Source organism: Eleutherodactylus coqui, chromosome 12, assembly GCF_035609145.1.
Source record: "Eleutherodactylus coqui strain aEleCoq1 chromosome 12, aEleCoq1.hap1, whole genome shotgun sequence".
NCBI lineage: Eukaryota > Metazoa > Chordata > Amphibia > Anura > Eleutherodactylidae > Eleutherodactylus > Eleutherodactylus coqui.
The window spans coordinates 111157148-111182460 of record NC_089848.1 but is presented as its reverse complement, the minus strand read 5'-3'; the positions used below and the strand labels follow the sequence as shown (position 1 = coordinate 111182460).

Below are 25313 nucleotides of genomic sequence, written 5' to 3'. Positions count from 1 at the left end.
GATGATAAATGTCACTTCTGTGATACTGTGGATATAAAACCATAAAAAGTGAAAGAAGACCCATACGGCTACGCCCAATAAAGGCTACATTCATACTGCGTTCGGAAACCCGGTGTGGAGTTTTGTCCCACGGCTGCATCTGGATAGGCAAACAACAGCTTCCGTATAGAACCACGAAAGGCTTCATAGACTGCAATCAGGAAGTACGGCCGCTAGCAGTGAAATTTTTGAACCGACATGTCCTTTTTCTGTGATTTGTTTGTAATGTTAGTGCAAGACAATGAGGACTCTTGCTGTGGGTTGCGGGCTTACGTAGTTTGGCCAAAATATTAACCAATTCCTCATATGTATCAGTATTTATGACTTTTTTTTTAATCTAGGGAATAGGTCTTTTAAAAAGCCCAGAATACCCCTTAAAAATGCTGGGATCCGCGTTAGCTCCTATCCCGACTGCAGAAGGCGGGTGTTAGCTGTGTAACAGCTAAGCCAGCTCCATTCTCCCCTTCCAACATTACGATGAACACGTACGTCAAATCTTAGGAAAGTGTTAAATACTGTACATAGTGCACTGGTGCTTCCAGGAAAACGTAGTATTACACGGCACTTGCCGAAATCAATAGCCTTTTTATATGAAGCTGAACAGCACTTCAGAACTTGCCGGCATAAAATAACGATATTTCCTCGACTAATATTTACCTTTAAAAATTTGACCAATTTCTGGATATGCCAATACTCTGAGGGGAGATCTGTGTTCCCCGGCTCTGGACGGCGCTCTGGCTGCTCCTCGTCTTCTTCACTCTCAGTAGAACTTTCACTAAATTCTTCAGATTTTGCTCCGGAAGTTTTACTACGGCAAAAGGAAAAAAAAATGTGTGTATTAAGAAGATTTTTTAATATTTTAAAACATTGCTGAGAAAGATTCTGGGAAAATGATTCCATTCATCTTGCTGCAGACCTTTCCAAATATCCTACAACTCTCGTTCCGAAAAAGTTGATCTGCTGTGTAAAATGTAAAAAAATGTTAAGAAAAAAAGAATGCAATGATTTAGAAGTCTCATCTAACCAGATTTATTCATGATGGAACATAGAACACAAAGCAGAAGGGAAAGGGAAACAGTTTTCGATTTCACTTTAAAATCACAACAGCAACACATCTCACAAAAGTTGGGACAGGGGAAGCAAAAGGCTGGAGAACGAAGTGGCACAAAAGAAAAACAGCTGGAGGGTCGATTTTCTATGAAGTCACTTGTCTATAAAAAGAGCATGTTAGAGAGGACGAGTCTCTCAGTATCAAAGATCATGCCTGTTTTTAAGGCAGTGACTCCTGAGGGCCCGTAGATCTCGAGCATCAAATATTGACCATCGGCTTTGTCCCTTGTGCACATGAATTTCTCCAGATTCCCTCAATCTTTTGATGATATTATGTCCTGTAGATGGTGGAATACTCAAAGTCTTCACAATTTTATTTTTCTGAAAATGTCCCACAATATTTAGACGCAGTTTTTCACGGATTGGTAAACCTCTGACCATCTTTGCTTCTGAATGAAAAAAAGTGGCAGCATCGCTTGGTGCAAAGGAAATCACAATCTTTATTCCCCCATAACAGAGGAGACACAACGTCGTGTCTCCTCTGCTATGGGGGGGGGGGGGGGGGGAATTGTGATTTCCTTTGCACCAAGCGATGCTGCCACTTTTGTTCATTTTGCTACTGTACTGGTGGGTATGGTCCGGACCCATGTGCCTGCTGCATTGAACCTTTAATCCCGGCCCATGCTTGGGAGTGAGGCGTGCTGCTTGTAAACCCTGGTTTACTGTGACTCCATCTTTGCTTCTGAGAGACTTCTGCAAATTTTAGCAATTAGAAGACTCCTTTAGTTTCAAGGCTTTTTATTATTATTAACCACATACGCGTTAAAAAAATGTAATTTGCCCTCACAGAGGGCAAATATAGAAACATGCAGGAAAGCCAAAGGTATACATAATATATAGAAAAGCAACAATATATATTATGCTTCGCCAGCAAGTCATGGGAAGGGGGACAACAGTGGAAAAGGTTGTCAAGAATTCATACGGAATTCCAAAGTTATCCAGAGTGGAGGGTAGTAAAAGAAGATATAAACTAGATTTCCTAGGGTAATGGTTAGGCAGAAAAAACATTATGGCGAAGATCTGGAACATCTACATAATTGACCCAGGGTTGCCAAGTATTTGAGAAAGCAAACAGAGTGTCAATTGTAACAGCATGAATTCACTCTATGATATAAGATTCTAGTAAGTATTCTATTGGTAACCTCATGGTGATTTCCATCTGGAAGCTATATGGATTCTTGTGGCCATGCAAATATACTGAATAAGCTTATGGGCTTGGTTCTTCTAGGAGGGAAGGGCGGTCACCTAGAAGGAAAACAGTTGTGGATTTTGGAACTGGACCAACAAACAAGCAATTGAGTAGACCAGGGATCATAACCTTTTGACTTCTGGGCAGGATCATCAACTATGGAGTGGAGTGCCGATTTCTTCCCCAAAAATAGAATGGTAAAGAGGAAGGAAAACAGTGATGAAGCCGCTGAGGGACCAGATAGGCCCTATGGAGAATCTTTATTGAGGTCTCCATAAGGAAGACCTAAAGACTACGTTTCAAAATAGTGGCAGAACAATGATGCCATCTACCAATTGATACTTTGTCTGTAAGTCTGCCTCTCACCGCCATATAAATTTTCCCTCATCTGGTGGTTGGTTTAATATACTATCGATCACAGAAATAACATCTCTTTGTAACAGATTTTGTGCATAAATAGATTCATATAGAATAAGGTTAAGGAGTGAAGACAGAAGAGACAAGACATGGAGAAAATGCAAAACTGGATTGACTCTTAAATGCTCCTGTTTAGGGAGGGGGGGGGGTTAAAGTTGGTCATAAATTGTTGTAATGTATACAGCTGAGATCTGACACTAAATTAGCGCAAGTTAGGTATCTGGTTGGTGCTCCACCAGGCAAAGAAAGGTAATTTGAGGCTCGAGGGGAATTTAGAGTTGGCGATAATAAGAAAAAAAGGGGAGAACCAAGAGGACAGTCCATATTTAGGCTTATTTCTCCTCCAAAGAAGAAAGGAATAATATGTGAGTGGGCTCAATGAAAAAAGTCCTGGAGTCAACGGCTCTAAAGCCCAGTTCAGGAAAGCTAAGTGTGGGGCAATTCGATTTTCTGTAAGCTGTACCCAAGGAGGGGCTACAGGACCTCCTGAGGCCACCGCCCATTGAGCTGATTTATAATATTTAATTAGGTTAGCACTGACAGACCTGCCAGGGCATTATGGTATTTTTAATTCTGGGTCATTTGTGAGCCCAAATAAAAATGTTCTAAAGCAGGTAGAGAAATGGATATAAGGAGGCACCTAAAGGGCTATAACAAGTGTAGCAGTGTGGCCATTTTTATAGCATTAATCCTACCAAACGAAGATTAAAAAGGGCTGTCCCACTGCAACAACTCTGACATTAGTCTTTTAATTGAGGGAGGAGGAAATTTCATTTATAAAGAGAGTGCAAAGAAGCAGTCAGATTTATACCCAGGTATGATATATAATGAAGCCTATGGTGGAAATTGAGATTAATTAATTTTACTAGGAAGGTGGGCGAATTAATAAATGTAATCTCAGATTTATCGAAGTTTATTCTAGGATATGAGAGGCAGCCCAGTTATCCATCACTGACATTAGATTTCGTAAGAAGGTTAGGGCCTTGGAAAGTGTCAACAACAGGTCATCGGAAAAAAAGGCCTAATTTATATTCAGAGCTACCAAGCTGCACTCTCTTTATATTAGGATTAGATTTGATGGCCAACGCTAGAGGTTCGATGACAAGTGCAAACAGAGTCATAGAATGGTTGAGTTGGAAGGGACCTCCAGGATCACCGAGTCCAATCTCAGTGCAAGATCACTAAATCATCCCAGACAGATATTTGTCCAGCCTCTGTTTGAAGACTTCCATTGAAGGAGAACTCCCCACCTGCAGTGGCAACCTGTTCCACTCATTGATCCCCCTCATTGTCTAATATCTAATCTGTGTCTCCTCTCTTTCAGTTTCATCCCATTGCTTCTAGTCTTTCCTTGTGCAGATGAGAATAGGGTTGATCCCTCTGCACTGTGACAGCCCTTCAGATATTTGTAGACCGCTATTAAGTCTCCTCTCAGAAACCCTGTCTGGTACTCCACCTGATAGGTATGGATGTGTCAGTATTAGAGGGTAGTATTTCCAAGACAGGGTATCTGAGGCTTTATCTATATCTAAGGCTAAAAGGGTCGAGGGAGTTTTCATTTTGGTAGCAAAATCAATAATATTTAAAACTCTGTGTATATTGTCAGGGGCTTGTCTAGAAGGGGTGAATCCTATGTGATCCCCACAAATTATAGATTGGAGTAAATGGTTTAGTCAGATGGCCAAAATAGACATACATAGTTTGTAATCGAGATTTAACTGGGAGATGGGTCTCTATATTTATAGGGAACGGATGGTCTTTATTGTCTCTTGGAATAACTGTAAGGCGGGAGTCTAGAAATTCATGGGAAGAGTCTAACCCCTCATAAGGTTTTGAAACAAGTTAGTTATGGGTTGAACCAACATATCTTTAATTTTTTATAGTACAGTGCTGTAAACCCGTCAGGGCCTGGAGTCTTTCCAAGTTTGAGATTTTTAATAGTGTCTCCAGAGAATCTCTTTGATAATGAGTAAGATTGGGGATAGGTATAAAGTTCAGGAATTAGTGTCCCAGAATCGAGATATTGCTATCATGGGCTTTATACAAAGTATTATAATAGTTAAGAAAAAGTTTATCATGCCTGGATTAGATGCTGTAGCTCCTTCTGAGGTATGGACAAAACTCCTTTAAATGGATTGTTTCATTAACTCAATTTGAAAATTCTGGATTAAATGCATTCTCCCATGATTCCAAGAGAACTTGTCACCTTCAACATACAGTCTGCATGTAGCAGAGCAGGAGAAGCTGAGCAGTGTAATCTACTGTATGCACTATCCTACCAACAGTAAGTGGCTGCCTGAGCAAGAATCACAAGTAGTATTTATTTCTATATGCTAAGACTTTATGGGGCTCCTATGGCCCTAATGATATTAGAAACTCCCCGTGGCATACTTCCTACTAACATCTGTTACACATCCCTCCATGCATCCTGCAAATGACTGGTGAGTTCTCTCAAAGAAGATGGACGCTGTTCATATTTCTTGACCCAATGTTCAGTATGGTTCAAGTTGGAACTCTGTGCAGCCAATCCAATCCATATCCCCAAACCAACGTAACACAGCGTTAGATGTGTCACAAGTCGCATCGTCTTGTTGGAAGTATGGATGACCATTTCCAGAGCATTGCCACATTGTTGTCAGCAAATTATTATCTAGAAGGTCAACGTACATCTCCATGTTCATGGTTCTTGTCACTACAACCAATGGACCATGCCCAGACCATAACAGAACCACTGCTGTACTTAACTGTGGGCACAACATACTGAGACAAAAGGCGTCCCCAGACATCCTCCGCACCCAGGTACATCCAGCTGATTTGAAGATGGAGTAGAGTGATTCATCAATACATAGAAGGTTCTGCCTTTGCTCAACTGTCCAATATTGATGCTCCTTGCACCTCTGCAGACAGATTGATGCATCTTCTTTAAGAGAACTCACCATACGTTTTCAGGACAATTGGAGGGAAGTACCATCTGAAGTGTATCAGACGTTAATAGAAAGTATGCCATGGAAAGCAGCCAGTGTTATTAGGGCCAAATGAGCCCCGCTAAGTAGGAGCATATGCAAATAAATATTACTTTTCATTCTTGTACAGGTGTACAATTACTTTTGGAAGGATAGTCTATATCATACCCACGTTTTTGCAGAGAAGCTTCGGGCCTCATACTTATCAGAGACTTATTAGATTTCCCCCTGTTTTTCTTGCTCTATGATACACTGGCAATCCCATGAACCATTAGTACAGCATCACATGACCAGCTAGAGAACGTACCATCTCTACCTGCTGGGAGGACAGTATGGTTATCACTACTCTATATATTCACCTAAATAAGCTAAAGATCATACAATTAGGAGGATGAGCTGTAATCTCCTTCATTATAACTTTGTGATAATGCAATAACCGTCATAGGAGTTTCTCCCCTCCGTGATGAGCCTGTGTGGTACAGTCCATGCAGTTTCGTTATATAAGATGTTCTGGTAACTCCTGGTGAGAACATAAAGACAAGTAATTCCCAGATGGTCACCATAAGATCACATGACCCACTTGAAGAGAAAGACTCCAGGATTAACCAAAAAAGGTAAAACTAGCCGGCTTATATATACTGGGGGGCTAGTTACACAATGAATGGAAAACATTTTCCACCAGAGTGACCCTTTAATGTCTTTTTTCTTCCAAGTAAATAATGTAGCTAATAAAAACTCAGCTTTTGTAAAGATTCAAATTCCATGAACAATTATTTCCATAGTTGGATTTCAACATCTGAGAGAAATCTCTGAGCATCTCCGAGCTTTTAAAGGTGAAATTAGATAGAAAAATAATTACGTGAATACCTTGTGTGGGAGGTGTATCATCCCGGACGGGACATCTGTTTTGTATTACCTCTCAAGGAGAGCGAATCCTTGTTGAGAATAGAGAGAAAAAAAACAATCTCCGGTTTTCTCCTTTTCTATCTTTTCCATCTTAAAAATTCCAAATTCCCATTAGAGGGAATGAGCGTTCGCTTGTAGAAATTAAACAAATCACTGACTGCCACTCATTATCTGTTCAATTTATTAACATCTGCTTTTGCTCGACATCAATCAAAGATAATCTTTCAGCAACGATCTTACAATTTTTTTTGTCTGGTCCCGAGTGCGACACAGATTATAGTTCATCAGGATAAGTAAAGTCAATCTCGATGTCCAACGCCTATAAAATATCACATCCAGATGGTTGATACACAGCGAAAACTAACCAAAAAACACCAAGGACCCAACAGCATAGCAACGACAGACTCCTCTGCTGTATATATTAAGTCTGTAGCCTGTCTGCATCCTCCCTGAGACACAAATATGATGTAGAAGCTGTGATGTCCCATACTGATTGGTTGGTGACATCCCACCGTCAGACCCCATTGCCAGCTCTACACCTAGTGACATCCCACCGCCAGACCCCGTTGTCAGCTCTACACCTGGTGACATTCCCCTAACAGACCCCGTTGTCAGCTCTACACCTGGTGACATCCCCCCACCAGACCCCGTTGTCAGCTTTACACCTGGTGACATCCCTCCACCAGACCCCGTTGTCAGCTCTACACCTGGTGACATCCCACCACCAGACACTGTTGTCAGCTCTACACCTGGTGGCATCTCCCCACCAGACCCCATTGTCAGCTCTACACCAGGTGGCATCCCACCACCAGACCCCATTGTCAGCTCTACACCAGGTGGCATCCCACCACCAGACCCCGTTGTCAGCTCTACACCTGGTGACATCCAACCACCAGACCCCGTTGTCATCTCTACACCTGGTGACATCCCATCACCAGACCCCATTGTCAGCTCTACACCAGGTGGTTTATGTACTGGCATCTGCCTGTGTGATCCTTTCCTTTATACCTAACTAGATGTCATCCCAGTGCGTTTCACAGCGATTTTATGAATAGCAGTCCTGGAATATACAAAGTGGGCCACAAAAACGAGTCCAGCACTACACTCTTATGAAAGCTGTTCCAAAGAAAATTTATGTTGCCCATAGCAACCAATCACAATTGGGGTAGGACTTATTTTTGGGGAAATACAGTAGCAACCAATCACAGCGAGCTTTCATTTTACCTCAGCTGTGTAAGAAATGAAAGCTGAGCTGCAATTGGTTGCTATTGGCAACAAAATTACAGGGGAAGTCCGTGAGTTTTTGATTTTTAATTACCCCAGTATTTGTCGCCTGGTGCTGAAGAACACTCATGCAAAATTTCACTCACATCGGACCAGAACTGTCGATTTGTCTACGACACAAACAGACAGATTTTACGTTTTACATATAAGATGCTCTCACATCCGATTTGCATATCGCTTTCGGCTGACAGCACCGGATTGGTGGGGGTCCCGATACTTTTGTCAACATAGTGTACAAGTTAGTAGGAAATGGGCGGACGCTTCGTGTACTGAAAATGAAAATATATGGATTGTGGTTGTCTAAGGGTTAATAAGAAATGGATCAGAACAATTCCTACCTTTTTAAGGCGGATGACCTTCTGTGCCCCGGGGTGACGATGAAGGCCCTCTTCTTACTCTCTGCGCTGGTTGGCTTAGCAGTTTTCGGCTCTTTGGATCCGTCCTTCTTGTCTGCAGGCCTCTCATCCTTGCTTGTAATTGAGGTTCTGGAAAAACAAATGAAGCGTTTGGAGGGGGGCAAAAAGTTATTCTCATTCTCAATGGATCTTGGTTTCTTCACATTTTCCTTTCCCACGTGCAGTTATTGGGCTTTATGATGTTATCCTGTAAAGACTTTATGTGAGGTTTATATATGGGAGCGGTCACTTCGAGACAATTACAACGGGTCATTTCCAATTAAATGTCTTCAAGTGAATATTGCATATTGAGGGCACAATGTGAGGAACTGATTTACAAGCGCCGCTTAGGAAATGCTCATATGTAGCGTAAATGCTGCATGGAAACTCTGCAGCATCTACAGTACAAGCCATGTGGAAGAGACTTTAACAAACCTCATCCACATGTAGAAAACATCCGCGAGGAATCTGCAGCGCAAAAAAAAAAGGACAGAAAAATTGTGTAAATCTACCCTCAGCGACCTCCCATACGGGACAGAATAGGACGCACGACGCACCGCAAGTCGCAGTACATTCTGTACAAACATCCACAGGCAGCCTGATACGGAATTAAAAATAGCCTAAAACTGGTCTGCAATTCTTCATCAAAATCCGCAGTTTTGGCCTTCGGAATGGTATCGGACACATGGGCGCTTTTTATGCGGATGTCCGATAAATTATAGGACACAAGGAATCGCAGATCGTGCCTATCTGCGTTTCCTTGTGTTCTATATATGCGGTCAATGTGGCCGGCAGCAGCAGCGCCGACCCCATTGAGAACATATACTGCAAAGATCATTCTCCTCTGCCACAGCTGTAACAGCTGTGGCTGAGAAGAACGATGTTCGCCCATTGAATTCAATGGAGTCGGCAATACAGCCGGCTCCATTGAAAGCAATGGGCTGCCGGCGAGCGCGGCTGTCATTCAATAGCTGAGAGCAGCCCCTGATTGGTCCTTGCGCTGAGCCAATCAAAGGCAGCACTCACTCACCCATTCATGAATTCATGAATGGGTGAGTGAGAGCTGCCTCTGATTGGTGAGGGTTGTGACTAGAGATGAGCGAACGTGCTCGGCCACGCCCCTTTTTCACCCGAATACCGCGATTTTCGAGTACTTCCGTACTCGGGCGAAAAAATTCGGGGGTCGCCGTGGCGGCGCGGGGGATTGCAGCGGGGAGTGGGGGGGAGAGGGAGAGAGAGAGGGCTCCCCCCTGTTCCCCGCTGCTACCCCCCACGCCGCCACGCCTCTCCCCGCCCCCGGCGCACCCGAGTACGTTTCACCCGAGTAGTGAAGTACTCGAAAATCGCGGTATTCTGGTGAAAAAGGGGCGTGGCGGAGCACGTTCGCTCATCTCTAGTTGTGACCAATCAGAGGCAGCCCATTCAGCAGGCAGGGATTTTAAATCCCCGCCTGCTAAATACTACACAGAGCAGTTCAGGAGAACTGCCGGCTGGCCACGGCTGAACTCCAGCTACAGGGACAAGGTGAGTATATATATTTTTTTTTATTTTTATATATTTTTGGATGGTTTTCAGGGAACGGCTTATATGTTTAAGCCCTTCCCGAAAATTCATCCTGTGCTCGCCGGCAGCCCATTTTTCAATGGAGCTGGCTGTATTGCCGGCTCCATTGAATTTCAATGGGCGGACAGCGCTCCTTTGATCGGGCCCGTTTCGCCGAAAACGCTGCTAGCTGCAGATTTTTCAGCGAATCGTCGGCCCGGTCATGTGATTTGCGGATGCGCATCCGTCATGCGATCCGCAAATCGCGTCAAAAAACGGTCGTCTGACCGAGGCCTTTCAGAGCGGATTTCAATCCTTCAAATGTGGTGCTAAAATCTGCATCAAAACCCACGCCAAAATTTGCATATAAGGACTCCTTCACACAGGTGTACGTGCACGCGCAAAACTTGCGAGCGCAATACGCATTGATATCAATGAGTTTGTGCACATTTACTATTTTTTGCGCTCGCATTTCTCGCATGAGCAAAAATATAGGACCTTCTCCATTTTGTGCATATTAGAAGCCTATGGGAGGTGAGCAACAGATGCGCACTACGCTGCGCAATTCCATGAAGAAAGGACTCATCTGGAACGCATTAGGCTAAATAGCAACTTAAATCAGAGCCTCGTTCATAGTGTAAATACAAAGACGCGATTTTGCGATTTTCTCGCTGCAAAATCGAGATCGCCTGTGTGAAACGAGCCTAGATGCTGCAGATTTTGCTGCGAATGGTAGTGCGGATTTGTTGTGGATTTCACCCATTGCCTGAATTCCACAGCACCACAATTGGCAGCAAAATCTGCAGCACTTGATCGGGATTTTGCTGCTACGGATTTTCTGATCCGACCCGCCTGCACTTGCCTTTTATATTCCTCTGGCAGCACACTATTGTAGCCTATGACACTATCCACACGAATGACGGTCCGTGAATATGACCTGCAATGTCCAGTGCGCAGATAGGAGAGCGCATGGACGGGTGTTTCTCGGGCGTCCTCCCGGCTGTCTGAATATGGCCGAAGTCTTATCCTGTATAGATATTAAACTTTTCTACGCTGTTTCTGTAGCTGCAAAATTTAAGTGGAAGAATGTATAAAACTAGTTAAAATAACAGGAGGGGTTGCCAAGGGCACGGAGCGTTTGCTGCTTGCGCCACTCCTGGGTTTCACAGATGTCGCAGATATTATGGCTGCACGTAGGGTTCAGGGCTATGTGGCTGGGAAACAAATTATTGGATGTAATTGGCCTATTAGCAGAGTCACAAAAAACAGATTCTGTAGCAAAGAGTGGAAAGAATCTGTGCAGGAGGTCGCTGGCTTTGAAATGCTATGGCTGAATCTCTATTAGAGAAATCTATAAACAGGCAGCTGGCGCTGCAGTGTGACGCTATGCTTTGATGTGGAGCGGGAGCCACTGCAGCCTACGTCTTAGTATTGTTGCACAATCGCATATATGTTGTACATTTTCTTCTCACTCTACTGAAAAACGTAGTTGATTATCTCAATACAGGAAAAAACATTTACCACTTGGTATATATATATATATATATATATATATATATTAATTTTTTTTAACAACAGGAGTTAATGGTTGGCAATTGCAATTGAATGGCATCAGTGACATATGGCGAGGGCATTACGTTCGGATCAGGGACCCCACTGGTCAGCATCATTACAGAGAGGAAGGTCTGACTGGTTCATCTCTATAAATATTTTTGGTTTCTGCAGTGTGGTGTGGTTGATAGATGTGAAAATGTGTCCTCTATCTAGTATTCCTTGTCCTAGATCCAAGTACCTAGTTCTAAGTCCTCTCTTGTCTAGTCTGTCCAATCAGTGTGTCTTCCTCCTTGGTTTTCGTCTCCAGTCTGTGTTTCCCAATTTGTGGTTTGTCTAATCTTTTCTTGTTTGTTTCTGTCTGCCTTGAGTCGTTCCAGCATTCTCTTTTTTAGCCATTTGTCAGGAACCAGATGCCCTCATGCTCTCAGGCATAGTGTTTTAGACTAGGTCATCCATAGGGACAACTTAGGGCTGTTTAGGGACAGTGGGATCTGGCATTTACGGAATAGTGTCAGGGGAAGATATAGGGAGAGCCAGTGTTAGGTTCAGCATTTCTCTGGTTCCAATTTCAGTTTTGAGGCATCTATTCCAGTCTCCACTACAAATTTCATTCTATACATCCTCATCATCCAGTTACCATCACCTTGTGCCCCATCATCCAATGGGGAGGTCCTACTTACATTTGTGTCTTCACTGTGTTGATATCTGCTTCACACTATTATTTCTTGTGATGACCGGTTGTTATGCTATTCGGCTTTACCTTAAGGCTCGGTTCCCATGGGACAGAATTCTCGCGGAATGTCCGCAGCGAGACCGAACAGAAATTCCGCAAGATTTCTGCAGTGGAAAGGCTGCTTCAAATCCCGCGCTATTGGGCGTGGTTTTGAAGCGGCTTTTCCACCTGCGGAAATCTCTCCCTATAGAGAGAAGAGCCCTCAGCACAAACAGCGATACAATTGACATGTCGCGGATTTGAATTCTGTGCCGCATTTCAGTTTCCGCACAGCTTATCCACAGCGGACTGTGGGCAGTGTGTGAATGGAATTTTTGAAAATCTCATCCACTTTGCTGCTTAGTCTCTGGTTTAAAAATGCAGGCGGAATTTCCGTATGGAAATTCTGCGGCAATTCCGCCCGTGTGAACCCAGACTAAGTCCTGGGGAGACACTGTTAGTACTCAGGAAAGGTGACCGCTAAAGGTGAAACTGAGTTCTGCCTTTCAGCACTCAGCTCGTGTCATTGCAGCCCTGTATTACAAAGGAAGGTGAATGGAGCCGTTAATTTGTACTTGTACATGAGGCCCAAGTGATATGATAATAACACTCAAGAAAATACAAGAACAAGTCTAAAACTACATCTGCAGGTTTTCTGGTTACATCTTAGGACTTTTAGCCAAATGGAAATCATTTCCACATGGCACATCATTTTGCGAGGCAATTTGAATCTTACTGCCCCTCTAAGGTGGTTGCGAAGAAGTACGTAAATGTGGACAATTATAGGGCAATAAAGCAGCTAACTACAGCCCTGCTTTGTGCTGCACTCGCTGCTTCTTAATTTTTCATCTTTATTAGATTAGTAAATTATAATGTCCGCGTAAATCAAGACAGAATTTAATAATGTTTTATGTCTGTCATCTTAGACGTATGAAGACTCACAATCTCCAATTTGACTGAGGTTTCCAGAGAATTTTTCCATCTCCAAAATCGCTGCCACTAACTAAAATAATTTGGCCTTTGTGTATGGATCTGCTTCATTTAAAATGTCCATAAACTATGGGAATTGCAAGGTATTAGGACTGAAAAGACAACATACTCCTGGTGACCGTTAAGGGTTAGGTTCTTCCATTTCAGAGACGGCTCTAATTTTGCCTTGTTAGTCTTGCTTTTTACAAGTGGATTCCTTGTCTTCTCCGGTGCTTTCTTTTCTGGATACTCATTAGACCACTGGTTTTGGCTTGGTTCCTCTGCTTCAACTACATCCACATGTTGAATGGTTTGAGCCACTGGTGGGTCTTCAAAATATATAAAATCCTATGAATAGACAATACAATTTTATGCACCGTGTATTTCTTGCTGACATAAACTAACGGTGAAATAGGCTGTAAACAAACCCAGTAAAGCGAATGAAAAAAATGCGTTCGAATGGAAAAGATAACAATAGACAAGATGAAAAAAATACAAAGTAACTGCTGTAGAGAGAGAACATATCAGTGTGGATTTAGGCATTTTTAAATCTGTGGTAGATTTTTTTTCCGAATTTGCAGTAGATTTTAGAGGTGAAAACTGCAGCAAAATCTGCACTGAATTCCACTACAAAATCTGCATGTAAAACGTGGGGATTTTTGTCACAGATTTAAAGGGGTTAAAAAAAAAAACACAGATCCCAACTACTTGTTGTCCTTGGAAATACCAAATGAACACTGATCAGTATTAACCCGATAAGGACCAAGCACTGTAAATATACGGCGCTTGGTTCTGGACTGTAATCCCGTACCATAGTAAAAATGTGGCCCAGGATTGAAGTTCCTTCTCCAGCAATGTAGCAGGAGCAGGCTGGCTGTCAGACACAGTTAGGGACTCCAATCAGATGGCAGAAGCAGATTTTAAACTGTGCTGCCGCTTCCTGCATGTGACGTGGTCGTCGGCAACCCCCGACATGTCAGAGCTGCAGGTTCTCAGCAGACCCCAGAACAGCTCTCACAGTGACTGTCAATTGAACTGAAATCTATGAATCTAAAACTTTTATTCAATATTATTAAAAACAATCCATTTTCAAAAAACTATTGCGTCCCATAGTCACTTCCCGGAGAAAGGTAACCCTGAACAGGAACCTTGCCTTGAAGACCCTAGTTGACCCTAATGAAAAAAACCAGAGCCAGGACCCCAAAGAGAATGATTGAAAGGCACACAAAATGCATCAATCTTCATAATATATTAATCTGACGCAAAATGAATAAAACCTGAATGACCAATAAGAGATGGCACAACTTTCCAATCAATAAAGTGATCAGATGCAGCAACTAAGAACAGACATCACCTTTCTTTGTCCGGCAGGCCAGCTTGGATTCCTCACCTGAAGGGCGGCGAGTCTCCTGAGTTTTCATATACTTTGACGCTCTGCTCAGTGGGGCTTACGCTCCTTTTTGTTATAGTATTTATCATATGAACAACGATTTGCATACGGTATTTTTCAGATAAAAAGACGCACTCTTTAGCAGGAAAAAAATCTTGCTAATAAGTGTGTATAGATTCAGGTCTGATGTCAGAAGGGTCCGGCAGTGCCAGACCCCTCTGACTGCTTCCATACTGATCATCGATTTTGCACTGTAACGAATCCTTAGGACCACCAGGATGTATTTTATCTCCCTCCATAGCTCCACTCTAGCTGCCACTAATTATCATAGGGTTTCTCTGATGTGTACAGGATGTAGACGCTGGGGTGAGAGGTCAGAGCCTGTAATAATCAGTGGTGGCTAGAACGTACCTGCAAAGATAGGTAAAGTAATTCCTGGTGGGGTTGCTGCTGCCCCACCAGAGGTACTGGGCCACTATTACTACTGGGATCAGTGAGGGCATCTATTACTACTGGGGGCCACTATTTATACTGAAACAACTGGGGCAAATATTACTACTGGAGACACTATAACCACTCTGGGGCCATAATTACTACTGAGGGCACTGGAAAGGGGGACAAATACTATAGAGCCCCTGACAGGGAGCAGTTACTATTAGCGCCACTGCAGCTATCCAAGTCAACTTGAAACCAAATCCTCCACTTCTTTGTCCCAATGGGAAAATTTTAATTAATATGAAATATTTTATCCTCTTTTCTGTTGTCTAATCCTGGGTGCATCTTATAGTCTAAAAAATATGGTATAACACCTCAGCTCTTTTTTGCACCAGAAAGGAAGCAGAGGGGGATATTTAAATTAGAAGACGCACCGCAGCTGCCTGATGATGAGACAGGGGCTAGCTCCACCTCCACGCTATGCAGCCACACTGCCTTCTGTTAATAGCGGTCCCCTACTGCAGCTGCTACATGGGCCCGTGAGTCACCAGAAGAGCGGAATCTGTGCTCCATAATGCATCAATCCCAATTCAGTTGCAGTGAGCTCATTGGTGTTCAGGGGGCCCGGCATCTGCCCAGGTGCTGACGCCAGCCCCGCCTGACCAGATCGGTCCATGATGTGTCCAGCCTATGGCCAGTCCACCTCTGTCTGCAAGTGATGGATACTATCCATATTAGCAGTCCTTTTCAATCTTTCCACAAATGTCTCTCTTTGTGTTTTGATATCTTGAGGAGTATACTTCATCTTAGATATGACTGGTGGCTTTTGGTACTAATATGGTCCCCTTAAATACAATGTCATAGATGCCGGTCTTTGGATATGTTTGATGTATTGAGTATATAAAATGGTCATTTTAAGCTTAATGGGCTTGTATCATAATTTCAAATCATCCCTTATTCACAGGATATCTACAAGATAGGGGATAACTTGATTGCCCCCCCACTGATCCCAAGAAAGGGACTCTCGTGTACCGCTCTGCTGTCACTGCGGAGAAGGGGGGGTGGCTTCTCTGCCCACAGTGATGTCAGTATGAAGAGAGTGCTGGCCGTGCATGCGTTGTCAACCCTCCATTCATTTCAATGGGCTGATGAAAATAACCAAGCGGGTGCCACTCGGCAATCCCCACAGTCTCAACAGAATACTGGAGCCCTAGTGCTCTTGCGTGACCAGCGCTCCATTTAGTCTCCTCTGTGCACAGGGGATGCAAAAAACCCCCAGTGAACAGGACAGGGGTCACGGTACGCTGCACTCACAAGACCACTGTCCAATCAGTAAGTCATCCCTTATGCTGTGGATGACTTGAAATTCTGGTACAACCCCTTTAATGCATGCTTTCATCAGAGACGCTACACAGGTTGAGGCCTGACGACTACCAGTATGGGGGGCAGCTCAGGATCCCAGGTTCTTTTGACTTACATGAATTGTGACACTATTTCTCGGATCTCTTGAGATTAAATACTTTGGATGCTTTATGCACACATCATAATACATATGTGACACTCTAGAGATTTTGTTTTCCTGATGAGCCCGAACTACGGTATTTGGTGGGTGAAATGTGTGGCGTCTGATGACATCCTTCATTGTTTATTTATAGGACATATTTTTCTGGTTACTTGTCTATGTGTCTGATCAGTACAATACAGGAATATACAGGCCGGACAGACATCTGTCTGGGATGATTTAGTGAGCAGGGGGTTGGACCCGATGATCCTGGAGGCCCCTTCCAACTCTACCATTGTAGGATTCTATGGAATTGTTGATCTGGTGGCATCTTTCATTGTTCATTTAGGTGTCATAATTACCTTCCTTGCGTCTGATCAATATGATTGACTAGTAATTATTAGGAAATTTTAGCCTAGGTGTTTCTGGTGGCACAATGTGCCACAAAGCTCTGCTACATGCACGTTACACACAAACAGCTCTACTACGTGCACGTCACACACACACAGCTCTGCTACATGTACATCACACACAGCTCTGCTGCATGCACATTACACACAGCTCAGCTACATGCACGTCACACACACAACTCTACTATATGCACATCACACACACATACAGCTCTGCTACATGTACATCACATACAACAGAGAACACAAGCAGGACATCAGAGTCCTGCACACACTGATCTGACCCCGGACTCCTCCACACAAGTGACTGATCACATGACGGTGAGATCATTACTAGAGATGATCGAACGTGTCCGTTACGGACACTTACGCACCCGGACACCGGCTTTCCCGAACACTTCAGTGTTCGGGCGTAAATGTTCGGGGGCCGCCGGGGGGCGGGGGTCGCCGTGGCAACGCGGGCGGCAGCAGCGGGGAACAGGGGGGAGCCCTCTCTCTCTCCCTCTCCCCCCCACTCCCCGCCGCACCCCCCCGCGCTGCCACGGCGACCGCCGAACATTTTTCGCCCGAACACGGAAGTACTCGCAAAGTTCGGTGTTCGGGCGAAAAGGGGCGGGGCCGAACATGTTCGATCATCTCTAATCATTACAGGTCCTTTAAGCACATGGCTGCTGTCCGGCTAGGTGGTCATTAGTATTCCATAGTAAATGGAGGCGCAGGGGGTTTGTAGGGGATGTAGTCCACCCACCCGTAATCTGCACAGGAATGAAGGATCTGTGATGACATCACCGTCATGTGATCAGAGGTGGAGCATAACTCACTCACGGGCAGGTGGACTTTAGTATCTGCACAGGGATGAAGGACCTTTGATGAAATCACTGACATGTGATCAGGGGCGGAGCATGTAACTCATGCACGGACGGACAGTTGGTTGTTAATATTTTGAAAACTGTGACATTTCTTATTGGTCATTCAGATCTTATTAATTTTGCATCTTCTTAATATATTATAAGACTGATACATTTTAAGTGACTTTGAAAAGCTCTCTTCAATATTCTGCCTTTGGCTTTTTCATTAGGGCCAACCTAGGGCTTCCAGGTCTAGGTTCCTGTTCGAGGTCGCCCTTCTCAGGGTGATTGCTCTGTGATTTGCAAGAGTGACAATAAGGTACAACAGTGTATTATAATATTATTTTCCAATTTGTATGTTTAGATTGTATAGATTTAAAAAGGTTGTATCAGATTAAAAAATACAGTTGCAGTCTTACAAAAACAGTGCCACTGGAGTCCATGGCGTGTGTACGGTGCTGTAGTTCAGACTCATTTGTTTGAATGGGGCTAATGTTACAGGGCCATGCACAATCATGGCCAGGAGTGGCGCTGTTGTTGTAAGAAAACAGACATATTTTTTTAAACTGATAAAACACATTTAACCACTTCATGATTGCCTAATGTAAATTTACGTCATGCGGTAGTGAAAGGAGAATGGAGTGGGCTCAGAAGCCAAGTCCACTCCATACATGGTGGCTTGCAGCCATTTCTATTGATTGTGTCAGCTAAGTGATTAGCTGTCTTTAAATAATTAGTGGGGGGAAACTCGATTGCGTTGAAGGGGTGCTGATGGGTCCACATGGCAGCCCACAGCCTACTGGCTCCCAGGGTGGTCATGCATAAAGGTCTGTTCATACGCAACAATAAAAATCACACTGCAATGTTGAAATATATTGCAAGCTCAAGACCCCTGTGGAGACTTAAAAGAAGTGTGAAAAAAAAATTTAAGCCCAATGTCCACGGGCGGATTTTATTTGCAGATGATCCACAAATCAAGGTGCTCACAAATGCAATTAAAGCATGTGGATTTGATTTATGGACCGTCCAATCCCCCCCCCCCCCCCCCCCCAAAAAAATAAAATAGTAGCATGCTCCATTTTCCTGCAGATCTTGCACGGATGGCTTCCATTGAAGTCAATGGAAGCTGACTGATCCGCGGCACACCCGCATCTGATACTGCGGACGTGCCATGGATCCTGTGGGGAAGCAGGAGATTTGAAAAAAAAGGAAGCATTGTGCATGCGCTGGGCGCATTGGCTGGCGCGCCTGGAAACATCCGCAGTGTTGAAGAAAGAAGATCCGGCCGGCACGGAAGGGACCCGCACTGCATCCGGAGAGGTAAGAAATGTCCCATGGCCCTGTGTGCCGTGGACATTGGGCCTTAAAACAAGTTTAACGGTAAAAAAAATCAAAAAGATTTAAAACCGCACATACTACTGTGTACATGAAAGTCCAAATGATTAAAACATTACAATATTTATCCAGCACAGGAAAGGCTGTAGAAAAAAGGAGGCTGGAATAGCAAAATTGAGATTTTTTTTATATCCCGGCTCCTAAAAAATGTAAATAAAGAATTATTTAAAAAACACATATGTTACACAAAATGATACTAAAAAACTACAGCTCATCCCCATAATAGAGCCCTCACACAGCCCGATTGTTGGAACAATAGTTACAGTTCTCAGAATGCGACGACGGGAAGCAATTTTTGTTTAAGGAAATATTTTATTCACTTTTTAAAAATAGAAAAACATTTAAAAAACTATAGAAATTCAGATTCATCGTAATCGTACTGAGCCACAGAACAAAGCTCATATGTAATCTTACTGCATAGTTGTTAATGTTTTTCTGTACATTATATGGCACCACTAAAGAATATACAACTCATCCCGCAACAACAAGCCGTCATATGTGTCAATGGAACAATGGAAAAGCTCTGACTCTTGGAAGGCAGGGGTGAAAAACTAAAAAAAAAAAAAAAGAAAACAAACTAAAGGGGTAAAGTTCATCCCCGCAGCAAATAAACCCAACTGAGTGCGAATAAGGTCTCAGATGACCCCCTAGAGCTCTGCACGTCCTTCCAGTGGGAACATAAAGCCACCTCATATCACAGCGGCCAACGAGGCATCGGAATACGCTACCTGCTTAGTTATGTTCTCCGCAAATTGGGCCGACTCGGCCTTCAGCAAGGTTATCAGATCTTTATAAACTTGACTTTGTCTCTCGTAGTTAATTTCGTCTTTATCCTTCATTTTACCCTGAAAAAGGATTTTGGTGAAGGTGAATGAAAATTCCTCTCAAGTGAAAGGAAGGGTTAACTGCTAGAAATGCACTTACCGAGTTTATAAAGGCACCTGATGTGCTGTAGGTCACACAGAACGGCTCGCGGTCATGTGGCGTAATCAGCAGATAGCAGATTTCCCCGTGAACCTGCCTCCAGGGTGGAGAGTGACAGCCGTTCGAGAATTCATAATCTAGAAAGGTATATGGTATGTCATATATATACACACACGTGTTACACAATCAGATTAAGGTTAGTCCAGACCTTTATGCAGCCTGAGGCGAGGTGTGAAATGGCGCGCCCCCTTTTTCACAAAAAAAATAAACACACTAATTTTACACGTATCGAAAATGCCAAAACACAAGATACCCAAATGTGACGGGTCTCAGTAGAAGAATTCGATTAATCCTGAGAAAGAAAACCCAAGTAGGTTGGAAAGCTCGCTATAACATCATGTATTTTGGTTAGCCATTACAAGGTCTCATATCTACAAGATTACTTGGTTTCTCTTACTGAGAACAATCACATTTTGCTCTACTGGCGACACCGGATCAAACCTTTTACTTTTTACAAGATACCCAACACATATTTGAACCACTGAGACTGGTCAGAAGTGACAGAGTAATAGCCCTCCCAGTAGTAATAGTGACACCCATAGTGGCCCAGTAGTAATAGTGACCCCCATAGTGCCCCCAGTAGTAATAGTGACCCCCATAGTAGACTTCATATTGATAGTGACCCCCATAGTGGTCCCAGTATTGATAGAGACTCCCACAGTAGCCCCAATAGTAATAGTGACCCCCATAGTGGCCCTAGTAGTAATAGTGACCCCCGTAGTGGCCCTCAGTAGTAATAGTGACCCCCATAGTGGACCCAGTATTAATAGTGATCCCCCACAGTAACCCTTAGTAGTAATAGTGACCCTCTTAGTGGCCCTAATAGTAATAGCAACCCCATAGGGATCCGAGTGGTAACAGTGTCCCATAGTGGACCTCCAGTGGGCAGCAACCCAACACAAGTGTTTAAGTCACTTGAGCTGTAGCTCTGGTGTGGAAGCAGCTGCCGCTGCTGTAGTTGGCCTCTAACCCCTGACCTCTCCGCCTACCATCTGCAGTTGGCTAACAGCTAGCAATTATTTTTTGTCAACCATTAATATGGCCAGTAAAAAATAAATACTTAATTACCAGTTGGGTGGCATCCTTCCACTGCCCTCTGAGGCGGCAAGCTCAGGTCACCTCATGGTTGCGATGCCTCTGCTCCAGGGCAAGAAATTTCCACCTCTGGCCTACAGACCCCACCTAATGCAGCCATAAATATAGGTTGCCCTCTCTCCATTGATGTCTATGACAGTTCTAGAGATGGCTTGATAGGACTGAGGATTGGCAATCAGAGGACTCCTGTTTTCTTGTGAAGAGGAAGTCTTCTCACAAGAACTATTATAATAGAATAACTATTATTAGGCTTAGTGGTCAGTGTGCATGGAGGGGAGGAGAGGAGCTGTGACATCACCTATTATGAATGGAGGATCCTGTGTTTTTTATATACAGGTGTCTCCTCTCAGTGTAATCCTGTCTGTGATGGTAATGAGATGATGGCTGAAAAGTTTTCTCTACAGAGCAGGAAGTTTCAGACTATTATTAGGCTTGGTGGTCAGTGTGTGCAGGGAGGAGAGGAGATGAACTGTGACATCTCCTACTGTGAATGGTCGATCCTGTGTTATCTATATATAGGTGTCTCCTTTCAATGTAATCCTGCCTGTGATAAGGAAATGACAGCTGAAAAGTTTTCTCTACAGAACAGGAAGTGTCAGACTATTATTAGGCCTAGTGTCAGTGTGAGGACTGCAGGATTTTAGATTTTTTTAAAATATGGATCGTGACCGAAAATTAAAAAAAAAAATCTAAAATGTTCGAAAAATGTTTAGTTATAAAATTTGTTTCATACAAGAAGTCATTTTCTGATTACATGTTCCCTTCACATGTTGCCCCACTAGGAGTAGTTATCCCCTATCTGTAGGATAAAGGACAACTATCTGATTGCTGAGGGTCCAAGTGCTGGGAACCCCACTGATTCTTGGAACTGGGGACCGAAAGGCTACTGAATGAATGATGTGGAGCTCATGCATGTGCACTACTGGCCCATTCATTTTAATGTGACTGCTGGAGACAGACTCTAATAAAGTGGCCATTCCTAAAAAGCATGTATTAATAGGGAATAGTGAGAGCGGCACGGACCTGATGTGTACTCGATTGATTTCAGCACAGATTTGTCTTCATCTTTGCAGAAACGTCTGATTAGATTAATCTCATTCTTCACTGCGGTGGGAGAGACACGGACTTCTCTGGAATGAGAAACAGAACGCGATTATTACCTTGACCCAGAACATCTGTCTGTAAAGCGGACGGCCCGCGTGTTCTAGCATTAGTGTTTCCAATACAACCCTTACCGAGTCACACGAGGTAACGTTCCCTCGTCTATGACAATAATCTGCTGTGTATGTGCATTTCTTGTTATGTCACCTGATGCACAGAGAGAACATGAAGCCAGAGAAGTGCCGGAGAGCGAAGAGCAGACAGGATCCAGACCAGCAAACACTACAACTACAAATGTAGCAAAGCTGAACTTGACTGAGATAAGATTCTGCAACAAGTTATCTTATCTAAAGCTAGTAAAAAGCCGGAAGCCATTGGAAAGTGAACGGGTAAACAAACCGAGGAGCACAAAGTTATCATAACCCCTTCAGGACCAGAGATTTTTAATTTATTTATTTTCAGTTTTTTCTGTCCCTGCCATACCTTTTACATTTTTCTGTTGACATGAGGGCTTGTTTTTTTGCGGGATGAGTTGTATTCTTTAATGCTACCATTTTATGTACAGAATAACGTTTAAAAATTGTTAGGGGGGTAGAAATCTTTAAAAATGTAACTGCACCACTATTGGTGGGATCACGGTTCAGTAAAAATAGCACATGAACATATAATATAAATATAAACAGAAATTGCTTTAAGTCGCCAAATTCTGAAACTTGTAATTTTTAAAATCTTTTCGGCAATTGGGCTGTGTGAGGGCTCATTTTTTGGGGTCCATACGTCTTTTTGATCACTTTTTATTAAAATTTTTATGGAGTTGGGATGCAAGAAAATTTGTAATTCTGGCGTTCCGTTCATTTTTGTTACGGCCTTCACCATGCAGGATAAATTTTGTGATATTTTACTAGTTTGAACTTTTACCCAGCGATACCAAATATTTTATGGTTTTTTAATGTTAAGATTTTTTACGGGGGAAACGGGAAAAGGTGTTTTTTTGTTTTTTTTATTCTAATGTTAACTTTTTATTTTACTGTTGAAAAGAAGTGTTATTAAATATTTTTTACACTTTCATTTAGTCCCCACAGGGACTTAAACTTTTCGATCATTTGATTGCTTGTACTATATACTGGAGTACTTCAGTATTGCATTATATAGTAATTTTTAAGGTTACAGCATGGCTTTTTAGGCATCTATTCATGGCAGCCCTGGGAGCTTTCAGTAGGCTCCAGGTGCCACGCTAGCCCATCTGCACCGCCTGATTGTGTTGCGGTGGTTGCCGATGGGGTGCGGAAGTGGTCTTCCCCTTCTTGCTGACAGTTCAGACGCATGGCCAGCTTTGACCGTGGCATCTAAGCCATTAACTGTTGCGATCAGAGCTAGCTCTGATCGCGATGGTTAACAGAGGCTGTCTGCTGTCAAAAACAGCTGATAGCTGCTGGCCATGGAGCGGACTTAGCGCCCAAGCTCACTCCATACAGCCATCATGACCGCCCAACGTAAATTTACATTAGGTGGTCATGATGTGGTTAACACAACACGTTAAGTCTTGGGTTAAACTTTGCTGCATCTGTAGCAGACAGACATCGGATAGATATGAATATAACGTTTTAATGGAATACTCTAGTAGCAATGCCTATTAACTCTTAAGGGGGCATTCCCATCTTGATGATCAGGTTTAATTGCACAATACTTGGTAAAATACAATCCTTACCCAATGGGACCCTTTATGCATCCTGTTCTACTCTCCTTATCTTCTTCTCTCACATCCATGTTGTTTACTGCTCATTTCCAGCAGTTAGGACCACATATGTGATCCAGCAGTGGCGGCCACGCATGCGCCGTTCAGCCTGCATTACTTCTATTGTAGATGGCTGGCATCTATTGAGTGCGCATGCAGACATATATGTTACCTCCGTGGCTGCCCATGTCTCTGCTGCTCTAATGAGTTGTATGGGATGGTGTCTGTGCATGCTCAGCAGCCCTGAAGCCCCTCTGCAGAGATCAATAGGTCTTATCTCTGCAGGGACCGTGCAAATTCAAGCCAGTGGCATAAGGAGATCAGCAACTGAAGTGTTAATCAATCGGAAGGTCTACCCGTGCATCAAGTGTATGGCAACGTGGAAGTGGGCAGCAGTGAATGAGGGGAAGAAAGTGAAATATTGGAGGAACACCCCTTCAAGGATGCAACTAATTTGAGTCATGTGGACATGGCGATTTTTTAAAAGCTTCTCTTTGGCAGGACAAGTTGTATTTTTTTTGTAAAGCACAACTTTGGGGTAAATATAAATGTATTGGGAAACTTTTGTTTCATTGTTTGGGCAGTAATGAAAAAGAAACAGCAATGGTGCCCCTGTTTTATTTAGTTTTTGCAGTGTTCACCGTTATGTAAAAGAACATGCTGCGTTTATTCCGGGGTGCAGGAGGATTACGGTCAGATCAAATGTATAGAGATTTTTTTTATCACTGTTGCACAAGAAAAATAATTTAAAAATATTGTTCCATTGCTTTTCTATTTTGCCACCAACGAAGGTGTATTTTGAGGGATAAGCTGCAGTTTTATTGGTACCATTTTGGGGCACATAGATATAGTGCACATAGTTATAGTACACACAAGGAATTATTTGGAATTATTTTGAAAACTGTTAGCATGCCTAATTATTTCTGTTCCATACTTGTAGTGGCGCTTGTCGTGCTCTTTTGAATCCATCTCAGAATGCCCACCTAATGTGCCCAGTGGTGATGCAGAGTCCCATCGGTCGGATCCTCTTGTACATGGGCACTGGAGGGATTCATGCTACGAAGAATCAGCTTCTTCTCACCAAAACTGGACCCACTGGGGCAAATTAACTAATACTGTCTTATAGCTAAGCAGTGCACATTTAGAGAGACAGTCTTTAAGGGAAGGTTCCCCCTGTATTTTATACTAATTAAAACCAGATTGTGAAACATTTCCCAATTTTCTAATTTGTTTTTATTTTCTGATTGTAGATTTTTTTTAAATCCTATAGTCTGTACATGTCTATGGGGGTGGCCATCATTTACAGCAGCTTTGTGAGAGATATTCACACAATGGACAG

General features: G+C 43.2%; 1 protein-coding gene across 1 annotated transcript in view; it reads right to left on the bottom strand.

The window, feature by feature from the left end:
- Nucleotides 1–25313, bottom strand: part of ODAD2 (outer dynein arm docking complex subunit 2) — a 179913-nt gene that overhangs the window by 118542 nt on the left and 36058 nt on the right. Inside the window, exons 5-10 of the mRNA XM_066585733.1 lie at nt 22162–22268; nt 19984–20120; nt 19788–19904; nt 13211–13428; nt 8247–8393; nt 697–847 (exon numbers count right to left, since the gene is read on the bottom strand). Coding sequence (XP_066441830.1) covers nt 697–847; nt 8247–8393; nt 13211–13428; nt 19788–19904; nt 19984–20120; nt 22162–22268 — 877 coding nt within the window. The remainder of the gene's footprint in view (nt 1–696; nt 848–8246; nt 8394–13210; nt 13429–19787; nt 19905–19983; nt 20121–22161; nt 22269–25313) is intronic.